This window comes from Eleutherodactylus coqui, chromosome 3 (assembly GCF_035609145.1).
Source record: "Eleutherodactylus coqui strain aEleCoq1 chromosome 3, aEleCoq1.hap1, whole genome shotgun sequence".
NCBI lineage: Eukaryota > Metazoa > Chordata > Amphibia > Anura > Eleutherodactylidae > Eleutherodactylus > Eleutherodactylus coqui.
Genome location: NC_089839.1, coordinates 47,890,608 through 47,907,816, shown reverse-complemented (window position 1 = coordinate 47,907,816; position 17,209 = coordinate 47,890,608). Strand labels below are relative to the sequence as shown.

Below are 17,209 nucleotides of genomic sequence, written 5' to 3'. Positions count from 1 at the left end.
GTGCTGTATTGATCTTATAAGCTTGGTTATGGTGTTATATTTTTGTTATGATCTTGGTTCTGGTGTGCATATGCTGTTAAAATGCTGCTTTTTGCTAATTCAGAATACAAATAGACCACCTGTCAGTGCAATAAATAGAGATTTTTTGGGAATGCCAAAAATAAATCTGCACAGGCTGGCTCTGGTTAGACATTGATATAGGTGGCACTAGAAAAAAAACTCTGTGCACCCTCATGTACCATAAACTTGATGACACACAAAAGGTATAATATGGACCCATAGCATGTTATTGGCATCATATTACGGACCTGTACAACATAGGTCCATAATACAACCTTCAGGGTTGTGCTGCAGGGATCTGTTGTTCTGCAGGTTTCCAGCAGCACACCCTCACAGGTGTGGGATAATTGAGCTGGCTGGGTGAGGAGTTCCTCCCACTAGCCAATCCCCACATGTCTACTGCATATATATGTACCAGTCCCTCTACTAGAGGAAGCTGGTATTCCTTCACCCTAGGGTTTGGGTTTCCTGCACGCCTGTTATGTGTTGTGTGTATAGGTGTGAACAGTGTCGGGTTCAGTGTCTGTGCAGGTGACCGGACATCTGGTGTGAACAGGCATGTTCAGTGTTAATGGTGTTCTGTGTTGCATGCTAGCCCTGGTGTGTTGGTGTGAACTGTGTCCTGTCCTGCTGGATTATGTATCATCTTTGGGCTAGTGAAGCCCTTAGGTTCCAGTGCAGGGCTGCCCTTATCGGGGCGATCGCATTGCTTGCAAGCAGGGTTCTGGTGGATGTTGTCTCGTTAGAGTAAGGACCCACAAGACAACGGGGACCCTTAAATTTCGGGCTCGTGGGCTTAAGTGACTTGGCCAATCCACAAACTAATATCTCGTACTTTTATAGCAATTCCATCTGTTATGTGTGCAGGTAAGCAAGGTGAGTGTTTGGATCCTTTGTCAGTCCTTATGTTATGTCTGTCTGTGAGTCCAGTTCCCAGTTTGCAGTTCACTGTCTCTTTGGTGTTCCAGCTAGCACGTCTTGTTTGATGGCGATACCACTCCTGCGTCCATGTTGCGGCATGGTGTGCCCAGCGGATGTAGCAACATTCATGTCCATTGGCTCATAATCTGACATCCTCATCTCTGTTGTATCTCACGTTACTGAATCATCTCACTAGGTTGGAAGTTTGCTGAAATATATTTATCTTATATTCAGGTCATTTGGTTTACAATTACTAGCATGTGTATGAACCGCAAATTGCTGTCCCTCATAACCCTTCATGCATAGCGAGTATCAGACAGAGGCTTTCATCTAGAACTGAGAAGATTATTGATAATGTCACCATCTATTACAGGGACTTCAAAGCAAGTTTATGGAAATGATCATTAAATAATCAAGACTCATTTGTTTTCTTTGTGCAGATGCAGCAGCTGGAAAGACAAGTTATTGATGCCAACCGCCGAGCAGAACAAGCGTACGAGCAGGTAATTGTTAACGAACACTCATGTAGGAGGTTATTGTTTTGAGCTACAAAACCCTATAGAGCAAGACCTTTGTCGGGATTATCAGAAAAGTGACTAGCTAGAAAGATTGATAGATAGATAGATAGACAAAAGTTTTGAGACTGACACAAATTCATGGTACAAATATAGGGTGAAGGCTGGTACAGATACAAGGGGCTGTGGGGCATGGTGCATATACGGGGGGGGGGTGCGGAGGATGGTACAAATACGGGGAGGTTGCAGAGGATGATACAAATATGGGTTGAGGGCTGGTACAAATACGGAGGCTGTGGAAGATGGTACAAATACAGGAGGCTGCGGAGGATGGTACAAATACGGAGGGGCTGCAGGAGAAGGTAGGACAGGGGGGCTGAATGGGACAAAACTACTTCAGGGGGGCTGCTGAGGACACTGGTGGTGTAGTGGCCCAGTACATGCTAACCTAGCCCCCTCCATAATGTCAAACATGTCTGTCTTATGTAGATGCACTTTGCAAAACTGTCTTGCATTCTGTTATGTGTATTGCACAGCTGCAGCAAGTGAGAGGTTAATGTCTGCAAAGTGTGAGCTGACTGTCTGCAAATGTAACAATTTCTGTCCTGTCACGTGATATGAGAGAGGCTATAAATGTGACTGCTTGAGAGTGGGAAAGGGAGTCCATGTCTTCTGGAGTCGGAGTCAGGAGGTATAGCTACTTGGGGGCACCTTCAGCCCTCATGTAGCGAAGCATGGAAGAGGAAGAGATGTTTCCCGGAGTGCTTGTTTCTGAGATGAAGATGGAGTGAGTCCCGAGAGAGAGAGAGTGAGTAACGAGTGAGTAGGACTTTCTCAAGGCCCCATGCAGAGGTACTCTGTTTGTCCTTCAACTGTTCACACCCAAGCGTCCTGAATTCTGGGACCACTGGGTGGAGGTACTCGTCCACAGTTGTCACACCCACAGGTGTCCTGAAGTCTGGGATCGCTGTGTGGAGGTACTCATCGTCACGTCTGTCTGTAAATATTCATAACTCTGCCTGAACCATGGAATACTGTCTATTTTTGCCTTGTATTGTTTGGAGTTTCAAATAAAGTTATTCCAGGCCCTGACTGTTCCCGGGGAACTGAGGTACTGTAATATCGTCTGTGGCTTATTTATTTTCCCCGCCAAGGTTCATGTCGGTGGGTGCTGGATCAGTGGCATCACCCGGGACAACCCCTTCACCTGTCCTAATGTTTACTGAGCATCCCCATGCCAGGGGTGTCATGAAGAGGCCCAGCACTGCCCTAGCTGCGTGCGTCCCCCTGGGAGGGAGAGTGGTAAGTGCTACCGTGACAAGCCAGCATCTTGCCCTCCCAGCTCCTCAGCGCATGCCCTGTGTCCGGGGGCACCCTACGGGACGCTGCAGTGGGAAGCTGGAGAGGGGAGGTGGAGTTGTGGAGGAAAACACTACCAGGGGAACTGTGATGGCTCAGGGGTGGATAATACATGATTTGATTACTTGGGAGGGGGGGTAGTACCCCATCCTTCATGTGTATATTACTTTGAATCTCTTTCTTTTACATACACTAATCGGCGTGCTTGCACATTAAGGGAGCGTTCCTGGAGGGTTTTTCCACTGCAATATGGGATTCCGTCTGAGGTTGCATTATAACTGCCGACAATAGCATGGTGAGGAACCCTTGAATGTAAACCAAGGAAACCAGTCACTGTCATTAGTGAGACATTACTTTGGTGTCCGTTTGGCAAGGTTTCTGTTATATTTGGAGTATACAATAATGTAGTCAACTACGTTATTCGATACTCCAGATATTATTGAAACTAATGAAAACCACGTTAAATGGACACCAAAGTGATGTCCATCTCATTAATGACAGTTACTGCTTCCCTTAGTTTACATTCGGGGTTTCCTCGCCATGCTGTTTTCAACACCTGTGATGGAACCACTAAGACGCATCTCCTGCGGCATCGGCATGCACAGTGAAGCAAGTGCCAGACGTGTCCCCTTGCTTAAGCCAGTACATGTCCGGGGCCAACTGAAGTTTGCTAGAGAGCATTTGAATGATCTAGAAGAGTATTGGGAGAATGTCATATGGTCAGATGAAACCAAAGTAGAACTGTTTGGCGGAAACACAACTCATCGTGTTTGGAGGAGAAAGAATGCTGAGTTGCATCCAAAGAACACCATACCTACTGTAAAGCATGGGGGTGGCAACATCATGCTTTGGGGCTGTTTCTCTGCAAAGGGACCAGGACGACTGATCCATATTTATGAAAGAATGAATGGGGCCATGTATTGTGAGATTTTGAGTGCCAACCTCCTTCCATCAGCAAGGGCACTGAAGATGAAACGTGTCTGGGTCTTTCAGCATGACAGTGATCCCAAGCACACCGCCAGGGCAATGAAGGAGTGGCTTCCTAAGAAGCATTTCAAGGTCCTGGAGTGGCCTAGCCAGTCTCCGGATTTCAACCCTATAGAAAACCTTTGGAGGGAGTTGAAAGTCTGTGTTGCCCAGCGACAGCCCCAAAACATCACTGCTCTTGTGGAGATCTGCATGGAGGAATTGGCCAACATACCAGCAACAGTGTGTTTGACCTGTGTCATTGCCAATAAAGGATATATAACAAAGTATTGAGATGAACTTTTGTTATTAAGCAAATACTTATTTTCCACCATAATTTGCAAATAAATTCGTTAAAAATCGGACAATGTGGTTTTCTGGATGTGTTTTCTCATGTTGTCTCTCATAGTTGAGGTCTACCTATGATGTCAATTACAGGCCTCTCTCATCTTTTTTAAGTGGGAGAACTTGTACAATTGGTATCTGACTAAATACTTTTTCTCCCTCTGTAAACAAGAAAATCGAGAATAAAATCAAGAATTTAGAAAGTTTTTGAAAAAAAAAAAGAAAGAAAAAGATTTAGATTTTAGGCCAAATCATCCAGCCCTAGCTCCATCCTCTGAACTGAACAATGAGAATACCGGATTTGGTACATGCCGGATCTGAATGGGGCCGGACTGACCCCATTGACTATAACGGGGTCTACCTAGCTTTTGGCAAACTGTTCGAAATTTTCATCAGCAAAATAGTGCAGGATGACTAATTTTTGTGGAACAGTCATGGCCAAAGAAAGTCTGAAAGTGGAAGTGCCCACTAGGAAATCATTGTCATAAGGTTTTCTCACATATCTTCGGATGATTTAGGGTTTGGATTTATTTCCCATGTCTCGCTTTTAATACCAGTCATTTTTCCATTTCTTATATAATTTGTATTTCATCCCACCAAACAGCAGCAATTGTTTAAATCCCCTGCAGTGCCACCATAGGGTAAAGAAGTATTACACTGTGCTCCTTAAAATTAATGGCATGTTGGGTCCTCCAGAAAAAGAGTTTCTCTGTGTAGACAATCTCTGCTGCAACTAATTGATGGAGATCCTAACTGAGATACTATCCCTATACTAACTTTTAGGGTATTTAATATTTAGCTTTCTAAACAAGCCAACAATTGTAAGAATATTTTTGAGGGCATCAAGTTATTTATAAAGGATAAGACCTGCAACAAATAGGTTACGAGTCAAGGCTCAATCACACAAGTGTATCTAAGCTCAAAACTCAGTACCATACTTTTTTCACTAAAAGCTAGGTTGGATCCCAGCAAGAGATAGAAGAGAAACATTTTTTTAGATTTGCATATCTGATGCCTGTTATACACATGAAAAAATATTGGCAGGTAAAGCCAAATTGATGATATTACTTACTTCATAAAGTAGCGTTGAGAATTTTCAGCCCATTTGCATTGAGATTTTTGTTTATGTCCTGTTTGTAGCAATATAATGATGCACAATGCCGGCCTATTTGATGTAAGTGCAAAGCGTCTGCCAAACAGAGAGTCACCAGCTTGTAAAATCCACATGGAAATACTGTACCCGCCCTTATAAAAGTGAATGTCAGGTTCACATAATTAATTTAAGCTCTTATGGTTGCCAAAGGAGTTACAGCAATATTTTTGTATGGTTGAGATGCTATGGTGATTGGCTGCCTTGGTGGAGCAATGTTGTAATGTCAGACACCTATTGGCTCCAGATATTATACTAAATACTTGTTTATGAAGAAACATAGAAAATTGTTGGCAGAAAAATACCACCTGGTCTATTTCACCTGCCCTTGTATCATTTCCTCACTACCCGGGAAATGTCCACAGCGATCATTTGTGTCATATGATCGCATCACCCGGTAGTCAGAGAGCGGGGATAGCAGCTCTAACTATGGCTGCCATGGAGTGACAGAGGAGGTAAGTATGTAGTGGTTTTTTATTCTATCACATATTTAAAAGCAGACAAAAGGTGGCATGGCTACTATATGTAAAAGGAGCTCAGTGTGGCATATCTAGAAGTGTGGCAAGAAACTGCATTATATCTAAAATGGGGCAATATTTGTAAAAGGGGACATTATTTCTAAAAGACAGTATTATTACTGACTCAGGCAAAAGGGGTTATTATAGCTAACTGGGACATAAGGGGGATTATTAGAAAGAGGGGCCCACTGATACTCTGTAGTGCGATGGCTCACATAAACCTGGAGCCGCCCCTAATGGCTCCCCTCTCCCTTCTTTCCTCCTGTAACATATGTTAATGTTTCCATCATGTCCTCCTCTCTCCTCCTGTAACATATATTAAAGGGGTTGTCCCGCGCCGAAACGGGTTTTTTTTTTTTTCAACTCCCCCCCCGTTCGGCGCGAGACAACCCCGATGCAGGGACGTAAAAAAAAAACCGCTCAGCGCTTACCTTAATCCCCGCGCTCCGGTGACTTCTATACTTACCAGTGAAGATGGCCGCCGGGATCCTCTTCCTCCGTGGACCGCAGCTCTTCTGTGCGGTCCATTGCCGATTCCAGCCTCCTGATTGGCTGGAATCGGCACGTGACGGGGCGGAGCTACCGGAGCCCCATTGAAGAAAGCAGAAGACCCGGACTGCGCAAGCGCGGCTAATTTGGCCATCGGAGGCCGAAAATTAGTCGGCACCATGGAGACGAGGACGCCAGCAACGGAGCAGGTAAGTATAAAACTTTTGATAACTTCTGTATGGCTCATAATTAATGCACAATGTACATTACAAAGTGCATTAATATGGCCATACAGAAGTGTATAGACCCACTTGCTGCCGCGGGACAACCCCTTTAAGGTTTCCATCATGTTCCCCCTCCCTTCTCTCCTCCTATAACATATATAAAGGTTCCTATCGTGCCTTCCTCTCCCTTCTTCCCTCCTGTAGCATATAAAAAGGTTTTCATCATGTCCCCCCTTTCCTCCTGTAACATATATAAAAGTTTCCATTATGTCCCCCTCTCCCTTCTCTCCTCCTGTACCATATATAAAGTTTTCTATCATGTCCCTCCTTTACCTTCTTCCCTCCTGTAGCATATATAAAAGTTTCCATCATGCCCCCCCCCTTTCCCTTCTCTCCTCCTGTAACATATATAAAGGTTTCCATCATGTCCTCCTTTCTCTTCTTCCCACCTGTAACCTATATAAAGGTTTCCACCATGTACTCCTCTCCCTCCTCTCCTCCTGTAACATATATAAAGGTTTCTATCATGTCCCCCTCTCCTTTCGCTCCTCCTGTAACATATATAAAGGTTTCCATCATGTTCCCCCTCCCTTCTCTCCTCCTATAACATATATAAAGGTTCCCATCGTGCCTTCCTCTCCCTTCTCTCCTCCTGTAACATATATAAAGGTTTCCATCATGTCCCCACTCCCTTCTCTCCTCCTGTAACATATATATAGGTTTCCATCATGCCCCCCCTCCCTTCTTCCCTCCTGTAACATATATAAAGGTTCCCATCGTGCCTTCCTCTCCCTTCTTCCCTCCTGTAGCATATATAAAGGTTTCAATCATGTCCCCCCTTTCCTCCTGTAACATATATAAAGGTTTCCATTATGCCCCCCTCTCCCTTCTCTCCTCCCGTAGCATATATAAAGGTTTCCATCATGCCCCCCCCTCTTTCCCTTCTCTCCTCCTGTAACATATATAAAGGTTTCCATCATGTCCTCCTCTCTCTTCTTCCCTCCTGTAACATATATAAAGGTTTCCACCATGTACTCCTGTCCCTCCTCTCCTCCTGTAACATATATATATAGGTTTCCATCATGTCCCCCTCTCCCTTCTTCCCTCCTGTGACATATATAAAGGTTCCCATCATGTCCCCCCTTTCCCCTACTTCCCTCCTGTAACATATATGAAGGTTTCTATCATGTCCCCCTCTCCCTTCTCTCCTCCTGTAACATATATAAAGGTTTCCATCATGTCCCCCTCTCCCTTCTTCCCTCCTGTGACATATATAAAGGTTCCCATCATGTCCCCCCTTTCCCCTACTTCCCTCCTGTAACATATATGAAGGTTTCTATCATGTCCCCCTCTCCCTTCTCTCCTCCTGTAACATATATAAAGGTTTCCATCATGTCCTCCTCTCTCTTCTTCCCTCCTGTAACATATATAAAGGTTTCCATCATGTCCTCCTCTCTCTTCTTCCCTCCTGTAACATATATAAAGGTTTCCATCATGTTCCCCTATCCCTTCCCAGCCAATTCAAAAATCCCACCTCCACAACCTGATTGGTTCTTCAAACTCTACTTAGCCAATCAATACAGAGCTAGATGAACCAATCACAGCTCTCGCATTAGTTCATCAAGTGCTGCAATGATTGGCTGAGTAGTACTGGATGAACCAAACAGAGCCATCGCTTTCTGGAGGCGGGAATTTTGAATTTCACGACCAGGAGGTGATCTGTGGGCGAACGGAGACTGCAGGATGCATGGCGGAGCTCCGGAGAGCAGCGGGCAGACCTGGACTGAGCCTGCTAGGTAAGTATTCCATTTTTTTCTGGGAATGCAGCTAGGGCTTATTTTAAGGGTAGGGAAATGCATCGCATCTCATGAAAATCACTAGTTTGTGAGATGCAATGCCATAAACAAGGAGGCTCCATAGGGAAACATGAGCTTCAAAAAATTGTAAATTGCTCAAATATTGAGCATGCCGCGATTTTTCTTTCTCACAACATCTCTCTCAATATAACATAAGAGAAAGTAATGGGAGAGGCTGGGCAATCCTCTTTGTTGTGACAGATGAGAGCTTACCTCCTGGGCGATCCTGAGAGGTTGTCATGGGCCTGTTCATTGCAGTAAATAATCATCACATGACTTTCTTGCTGCAACGACTCTTTACAATTAACTAAGTAAGGGTTTTCCTTCTCTATTAGAGTTTCATTGCAAACATTTATATAGTGTGATGGTAGCAGCACAACCTAAAGGGCAAATGTATAGCAAAGCTTAGTTTTTAAGAATCCAATCTTTAAAGGGGTTGTCTAATTGCAAACTATTGATAGCCTGCAAGACAGCCCATTAATAGTACATCAGCAGGTGTCTGCCTCCCAGGACCCCTGCTGATAAGCTTTTTGATAGGCCTGTACACTTGTGCATAGAGCTGATTTCTGCAAGAAGCAGGCAGCTCCGTTCCCATTGCAGTGGCAAGGTTTGGTATTACAGGCACAGTTCTCATTGAAGTGAATGCTAATTTAGCGTCTAATACCAAGCCTGGCCACTGCAGTGGGAACGGAGCTGTCTGCTTCCCGCAGAAATCAGTTCAGTTTATGAGTGCACCTGCCCAATAAACAGCTGATCAGTGAGGGTCCCAGGCAGTGGTCCTCCACACATCTACTATTAATGCACTATCATACGCATAGGCCATTAATAGTTTACAACTGGACAACCCCTTTAAGGTTAATATTGGGTTCAAATGGAACCATGAGATGGAAATGGTGAATAAATTATTTGAATTGCCATAATGGCATTTAGGCTGGATTCCCACGAACGTATATCGGCTGGGTTTTCACGCCGAGCCGATATACGTCATCCTCATCTGCAGAGGGGGAGGCTGGAAGAGCCAGGAGCAGTGCTGTGAGCTCCCGCCCCCTCTCTGCCTCCTCTCCGCCCCTCTGCACTATTTGCAATGGGGAGAGGTGGGATGGGGGCGGGGCTAATTCTTGCAACTTAGCCACACACCTGATCCGCCTCCTTGCACTGCAAATAGTGCAGAGGGGCGGAGAGGGGGTGGAGAGGAGGCAGGGAGGGGGCGAGAGCTCAGTTCGGCTTTTCCATCCTCCCCGCACCCTGCAGTTGAGGACGACGTAAATCGGCTCGGCATGAAAACTGAGCCGATATACGTTCGTGTGAATCCAGCCTTAGACAGTACCCTGAACAGAACTGTAGACTTTAATGAGTTAAATTGAGATCAGTTTGGTCTCTTTTTAACATTAATTTATGTTCATTTCCATTATTTATGGAGGATAAAATAGTGTAGTTGACTACAATTAGGGCTAATGCCCACGGCCGAATTCTATTGAACCTAATAGCTGAATGTTCACACTGCGAAATTCCGCAGTGTGAAATAACCCGGGGCATGTCCTATTTGCCGCGGGAATACGTGTGGCCAGCTTCCATTGTAGTCAATGGAAACCGGTCGTCACGCTATACTTCCACTGTAGCTTCCCCGCCCACCGCCGGCTGCATCATATGAAACTCCCAGCGCGTCATATGACACTGCCAGACTGTTTTTTTTGGTCCAAAAATCGGATGGAAAACACACTTGTGTCCATGTACCCTTATGTAGAAATTCCCCTCCCTCGTGACAAGGAAGGAGGTGTGGAAAAGGGAATGATGGACAGATTTAGTGTCAAGCCGCGGCTTTAGAGTTCCCAGTGCTTAGTCATTATTGAATGCAGATGGAGCTGCTTCCTCTGGTTATATTGCGGTAGCGGGTAATTAAAGGTTTACGGCTAAACAGTCATCAGTAATGTAAAACAGTAATTAAACCTCAGCTAACTACTATGCTAATAACTTGTGCCCTTCCAATGTTCATAATGCTGCATGAAGGAGAAGTCAGTAAATGATTTAGTTTGCATGTAAGATATTGCGGTGAAGCCAATCTACGTCTTGCTATGGGGAAAAGCTCACTGAATTGAGTGGCGTAAGTGACTTTTAGGGCTCTTCCACACGACTGTATGTAACCCATAAAATAGCATGAATGAAGAATTGCCGCAATCAAGTCCCGAACTTTATCTGCGTATTTTCTGCCGTTCACGCGGGTGGCTGCCGCTTATCGGCCAAAAAATATGCTGCAGCGTGGAAATCCAGTGATCGCAGAAATCCTCAGAATGACTGCTAATGCTTAAATAGGGCCAGCTATCTCCTTTTCCCAGCGTTGTACACAAGCTAACTCGCTCCTCGTTCCTTTTTTCCACTTCCATAGAAGTCTAGGGGAGCTTCCTGCGTGTCTCAGCAAAAGATAGGGCAAGACCTATCTTTTGACACGGCATATAAAATCGGTGAATGGAAATGGTCGCTGATGTGCTCTTTTTCCTGGCGTGATTTTTTTACGCACCCAAAAAATTTCATCTGCATGAATACATTGGAATCCAGATAGTCGTGATTTGGGGGCGATTTTTTTTGACTACGCTAAATAGCAGCGTATCTACGGTTGTGTAAATAAGGCTTTACTTTAAAATATTGCACTTTAGGGTGCGTTCACATGTCGTGGATTTGCTGCACGTCAGCAGTAGATTTTTACACCTTCAGGGCTCTTTCACACAAGTGTATATCGGGCCGCCGTTTTCACGCTGTGATTTGATGCATTGGATTTCAATGCATAAGATCACATGGGCGTATTTCCGCGACATAATAGCACCCGGCTGGCCAATATAGCGCCGGGCATTTTTACGTCAGGCCCAAAAGATAGTCCTGGAACTATCTTTTGGGCCGGAAGACGTTGGCCGCTGTATGGGCTCCTATGGGAGCAAATGACAGCGGCTGGAGAAGGGAGGGAGTTTAGCAGCGTGACTAAGCTAAGCTCCCACCCCTTCCACGCCCCTTATCCGTAGCCAGCGATGGGAGAGGGCAGGACGGGGCGCCCCCTTCCATTGCAATCACCTGGAGGGGAGGAGAAAGGAGGTGAGTCAGCGAGGGGGAGGGAAAGGGCAAAGGCATGGCGGCCTTGGCGTATATGCGCTGGGACCCATGCCATCTGAATGTGCGCACAAACGGTAGATTTGTGCGCCCATTCACGAGTTTTTACACCTCACATCGTAGCGTATATCGGCCAGCTGTGAAAACAGCGGCCGATATATGCTCGTGTGAAAGAGCCCTGAATTTGAATTCAATTGAATGGGTGGAATCTGCTGCAGATCTGCACCAAAATCTGCAGCAAATCAGCAACATGTGAACACATCCTTATGAAACGTTATGGGGAGTCCATGGTTTAGGTCAGGGGTCCCCAACTCCAGTTGTTAGGGACCACCAACAGGTCATGTTTTCCTATAGTAAGAACACCTGTGGCAATGTGTGAGGACTGACAATAATTACATCACCTGTGCAATACTGAGGAAATCCTGAAAACATGACCTGTTGCCGGTCACTGAGGACTGGAGTTGGGGAACACTGGTTTAGGTAACACACAAGGCTGAAAGAGGGTGTCCCGACTGCATAGCTCCTTTATACATGACCTATATAAGGACATCTTTTGCTTGGGACCAATATCTATGCAGGAGAGCAGCACCATCACCCATTACTTAACTGTATATAGGCACTATGTAATTATCAGTGACCGCACATAGTTTCTCTTGGTGGTAGACATCCTCTGTATTAATTATTTGGACTCTATATTGTGCATGATCTTCACAGCTGTATTATATGGGCTTTATGTAACGGTATTACATGGGTGCTGTACCTGTAGTGTGCCAGAGGGGGCGGTTAGTGTCACAATGGCAAATGTCCTTCTCCCACCCAGCCACACTGCAGTGACATTGGGGACTTGCTGTTACAGGCTGGTGTCTGCCCCTTTGTATGGTGTTTTGTGTCCCCCAGAGTAGAGAGTGCAAGGAGGCAGGAGGGGTTAGCAGAAAGACATACTTGTTTATTGCCTATCCAGGCAATGCAAGGGCTAATGTCCAAATGTCCATACAGTCAATCCCTCAATATCCAAGTTAAGGCCTCCTCCATACGAACATTGCGATTTAACGCTTGTCATTTTGTGCCGGAATTTCGCATGAATGGATGATTTCCTGAGCTTTATTAGCATCTTTTGTCCATTCACACAGCCGAGTGCGACGTTTTGCTGAAGAAATACGCTGCTGATTGGAATTCCCTCGGTCGGCAGAAATCCTCCTCTAACTTTCTAATGTCTAAATAGAGGCACCTGTAATCTTTTCCCAGCCTTGGACGCTGCTAAACTCCCTCCCCCTTCCTTTTTTTGTAGCTCCTATAGGAGTCTATGGAGCCTCCAGCGTTTTGCGGTCCAAAGATAGGGCAAGGTCTATACTTTTCCACAGCATGAAATTTCCGTTGCCGAGTTCAGTCGCTTATATGCTATTTTTTCGGTCGGACATTTTTGCATGCCAAAAAATTTTTCGTCTGAATGAAAACATTGGAAACTATTGCTTCAGATGGTCGCAATGCGTGGAACCGTGTAAAAATACTTGTGTGAATGAGGCATAAAGGTGGTGGCTGGAAGTGCTGCTGCCTATAATCCTTTAAGGCTTGGGACAAATGTCTCAACCTGTACTTGGCTCCCTTTACCTCCACCACACTGAACTATGGACACCTGAAAGGAAGGGGATCATCGATTCATGCTGCTTGCTGCAAATTCTGACTTCCCATCAGCACGGTGCAACAGAAATCTGGATCCATCTGACCAGGCCATATTTTTCCACTGCTCAGTGATACAATTTCTACTCTCTTTTGCCCACTGGAGTCTCTCCTTTCTGTTACTCTTCGACATCAATGCTGCTGGAACTGGTCATGTGCTGTTATAGCACCTCTGTACTAAGGAACGATGAGTTTTGTGTTCAGTTACATTAGTTGGGGCACCAACTTTGTATTCAATTGCAATTTGCTTGACTTGCCACCCTCCTCTGACCCCTTTCAGACGAGTTGTTTACGTCCACAATATCCACTTTCGCTGGATATTTTTCCTCGATCACACCATTCTCAGTATACTCTCCACATGATAAAACTCCACAAGGTTGGCGATGTATGCAATTCTGGCCCCGGCTAGTCTAGCACCGATGACCAGACCTTATTGGAAATCTCTCAGATCACTCAACTTTCTCATCTAATGTGGATTCACACTGAAAATGATCCACAGAACTCTTGTCACTTGATTTTATGCTGCATTTCAAGGTCACGGGTCTAATTTCCATACTAGGAAGCTCCAATCATGAAAGAGCCGGCGTCTCTGCAGAGTTAGGCTCGTTTCACATGAGCGTTTTATCGCAGTGATTTTTCCGAAAATCACGACCATCTAAGGCAGTGTTCCCCAACTCCAGTCCTCAGGGACCGCCAACAGGTCATGTTTTCAGGATTTCCTCAGTATTGCACAGGTGATGTAATTATGGTCGGTGCCTCAGACATTGCTACAGGTGTTCTTACTATAGGATATCCTGAAAACATGACCTGTTGGTGGTCCCTGAGGACTGGAGTTGGGGACCTCTGATCTAAAGCACTGGATTCCAATGCATTTGTTCAGATGGGCAATTTTCCGGTGCGTAAAATTGGCCGTCTGGAAAAGATAGTGCATATGGCGCACATTCCTGCCAACTATGCCGGACGGAAAAGATAGGTCTTGTTCTATCTTTTACTGGAATACGCCGGCCATTCCCATAGACTTCTATGGGGGACTATGAGAATCATTAGAAAAGGGAAGGTGGAGGGAGTTTAGCAGCAGCTTGTGTTGCTAAAGTCCCTCCCCCTCCCATTGCCGGCAGCTTCCATAGGGAGGGAGTTTAGCGTGACTAGCTCTAAGCTCCCTTCCCGCGCCCCACCCTCTCCTTGCTGGCAGCTGAAAAGTGGCGTAGAGGGGGAGGGAGTTTAGCAGAGCTGAACTCCCCTCCCCTGGGCGACGGTATACACGCCGCACCCAGCCGTCTGAATGGGCGAGAAAACAGGGGCACGCCCGTGTGAAAGAGCGTGGGAAGTAGCACGCACCATGATTGCTTTTTACAACACCTTGTCATGAATATTTAAGTGTCAGAACACTTCTGATTATTCTGCAGTTCTTGCATTCTATTCAGGACCCATGATACGGCGCTTTAAAAAATGGAAAAAAACTATACAGTAAGGAGGAGTAAATTTTGCAAAACAGTTCATCGTCCTTTATGCAAACAACCAGTTATTTGCAGTTAAGCAGTTCAGGGTAACGGTGATTATCCATAAACTTATTTAATGGATGTAGTTAATTTTAAAGCAGTGTATTGTGACACAATCTGCATGAAGCTGCGCTCAGGATACAATTTTCATATCTGTTGTACATTAATGGAGAAGCTCCATCACCTTGTTCTGACCCTGGAATGTTATTGAATGTAAAGTCCTTTGAGCAAAGTACAAATGGACAGCAGATGCTTTAGTTCCATGACTAATTGTAATGGGACTCAGTGGCCCCTGTTGCACATAGGGTGCTGAGCTTCCCCGATGTAGCCAGGTGACTTCACACTTAATGCAAAGCAGTCAGATGGAAGCATTTAAAATCACAATGTATTCTCCACTGAATATTCAGCGGATTATTTCACATGACTGAAATTGGAGAATGTGGCAAAACTTTTCTTGAGGATTATACAGTGTTAAAGAAGATCTCTGGATGGGAGACAGTCGGGTCCCTTGTCACATGACTCCTGACCCCCTCAAGATGTGCATAGGAATATAGAGCAGAAGTCTTATTTAAAGGGGTTGTCCAAGATTAGAAAAAAATGGCTTCCGTCTTCCAGAGAAAGTGCAACGCCTGTCCCTGGGCAGCTCAACTCCATTGAAGTGAATGAGAACTTTGCCTGTAATACCAAGCCTGGCCATTGCAAACAAATGGAGCTGTCTGCAGAAATCAGTTCAGTGCACAAGTGCACTGATCGGTGGGGGACCATAGCAAGAAACCCTCGCCAATCAATTATTGATGACCTGCCCTGGACAACCCCTTTAACTCCAGAGATGTAACTTGAAGCTGTTAGGCAATGACTTGCATCAGGACTGCTACATGGTCATCCCGACCTGCCAGTCAGAAGGAATAAGAGGGGTACTTAAAATAAACAGAAATCTTCTCCTGGTTGGCAGGGCGTTACTAGTACCAGCTTCTGTTCGTGGGTGAATGTCGGCAGAACCCTTCTGAGGGGGTATGCCAGCTGATATTGTTGCGGAATGTTGCGTTCGGCTCCAGTTTCAACAGATTGTTCAGTTTTTTGCCTATTTTGCGATGGCTAAGACCTCATGCCCACGGCCGGGTTGGATTTTGACTGTTAAATCTCGCAGCGGAATCAGACCTGGTGCCTTGGCAGTGACCCTAGAGACCCATACTCTTGTCCGGATCCGCTGTGAGTGTCTCGGACGGCGCGCATGCGCAGTGCAAGGCATTGCTCACTGCGGAAGTGCCGTGGGACGAACTGTTCCCATTGACTGCAATGGAAGCCGCCCGCTCGATTTTTCCGCACCAATTAGAGCATGCTGCGATTCTCCCCCGCAAGCGGGAAATCTGTATAAAACTGAGGATTCTTTTGTGCTACCCTGGTCACGGCAATATGTGTGTGACCCAGTATGAGTCCCAACGTGGCCACATTCATTGCAATGAAGCAACATGACACTGTCACCCTTGGCCATGCACGTGTGTCATGGCCAAAGTCATAGTGTAGCCACAGCCTTATAACGCGGTGTCCTCCTACGTGGTAAAGGGGCAATTAGGACTCATCAGGCCTTTGGTTCAAATACTGCCACGGCACCCTTTATAGCTACGTTTCTATTGCTGTCTGTCTGGTGCTAATTATGTTTATTAAAAAATGCTTCCAAAATGTTAACAGAATGTAAATTAAACCCTCAGATCTCTACTAGAGTATCTAGATTTATATCTGCCACTAGTGCACCAAAGTGCATGTTGATACGCAGTGGTCCCAATGTTAAGTCTCTGCTTAAAACTCCCCAGAACCAGATGATTATTAAAGAGGCTGCCTCACAATTAATATGACTTTTCTCTGTTGCATGGCACAAGGAATAATAATTTTAGATATAACGCATACTGTTCATTCTGCGTCTACAGGTCCTATACAGAGCTATGTGTCTCCATGGTTACATGGAGTAAAACAAAGGTAAAAAGCTAGGACTTAGGCTTCTTTCTCATCCATTCACACGACCGTGAGCGGCGTTTTTAATGAAAAAATACGCCTCACCCCAGAATTCCCTCGCTCTGCCCAAATCCTTGGGATGCCTTCCAGTCCTATACAGAGGCACCTGTAAGCTATTCACAGTGTTGGACGCTGCAAAAATGCCTCCCCCTCCCTTCTCTTTCCCTGCTCCTATAGGACCAGCCAGCGTATATTGGCCAAAAGATAGTTCCTGAACTATCTTTTGGCTGAGCGTATATGCGCCGGCTGCGCATATGTTCTATTTTTCACGCTGCCGGCATAGTTACGCGCCGTTTATTCGCCCGTGTGAATGAGGGCATTGAAAATCAATGCCTCTCATGTGCGCGTATATATGCCCAGGTGTAAAAACGCGCCGTTTATGCGCTCGTATGAAAGAAGCCTTAGTGCGACATATTGACAAGTGTGATTGTTCTTAGTAAAGGTCCCTGTACAGGGCATTAGCACCCGACAGCCGTCCCAGCAGCTATCGCTACTGCCCTTTTGTGAATGGAGGCGGAGCAGAC

The 17,209-nt window shown here is 45.5% G+C and overlaps 1 protein-coding gene across 2 annotated transcripts in view; it reads left to right on the top strand.

Moving 5' to 3' along the window:
* PLEKHH2 (pleckstrin homology, MyTH4 and FERM domain containing H2) overlaps nt 1–17,209 on the top strand; it is a 174,293-nt gene that overhangs the window by 85,185 nt on the left and 71,899 nt on the right. For both annotated transcript variants that reach the window (XM_066595567.1, XM_066595568.1), the window contains exon 3: nt 1,422–1,484. In XM_066595567.1, the coding sequence (XP_066451664.1) occupies nt 1,422–1,484 (63 nt within the window). The remainder of the gene's footprint in view (nt 1–1,421; nt 1,485–17,209) is intronic.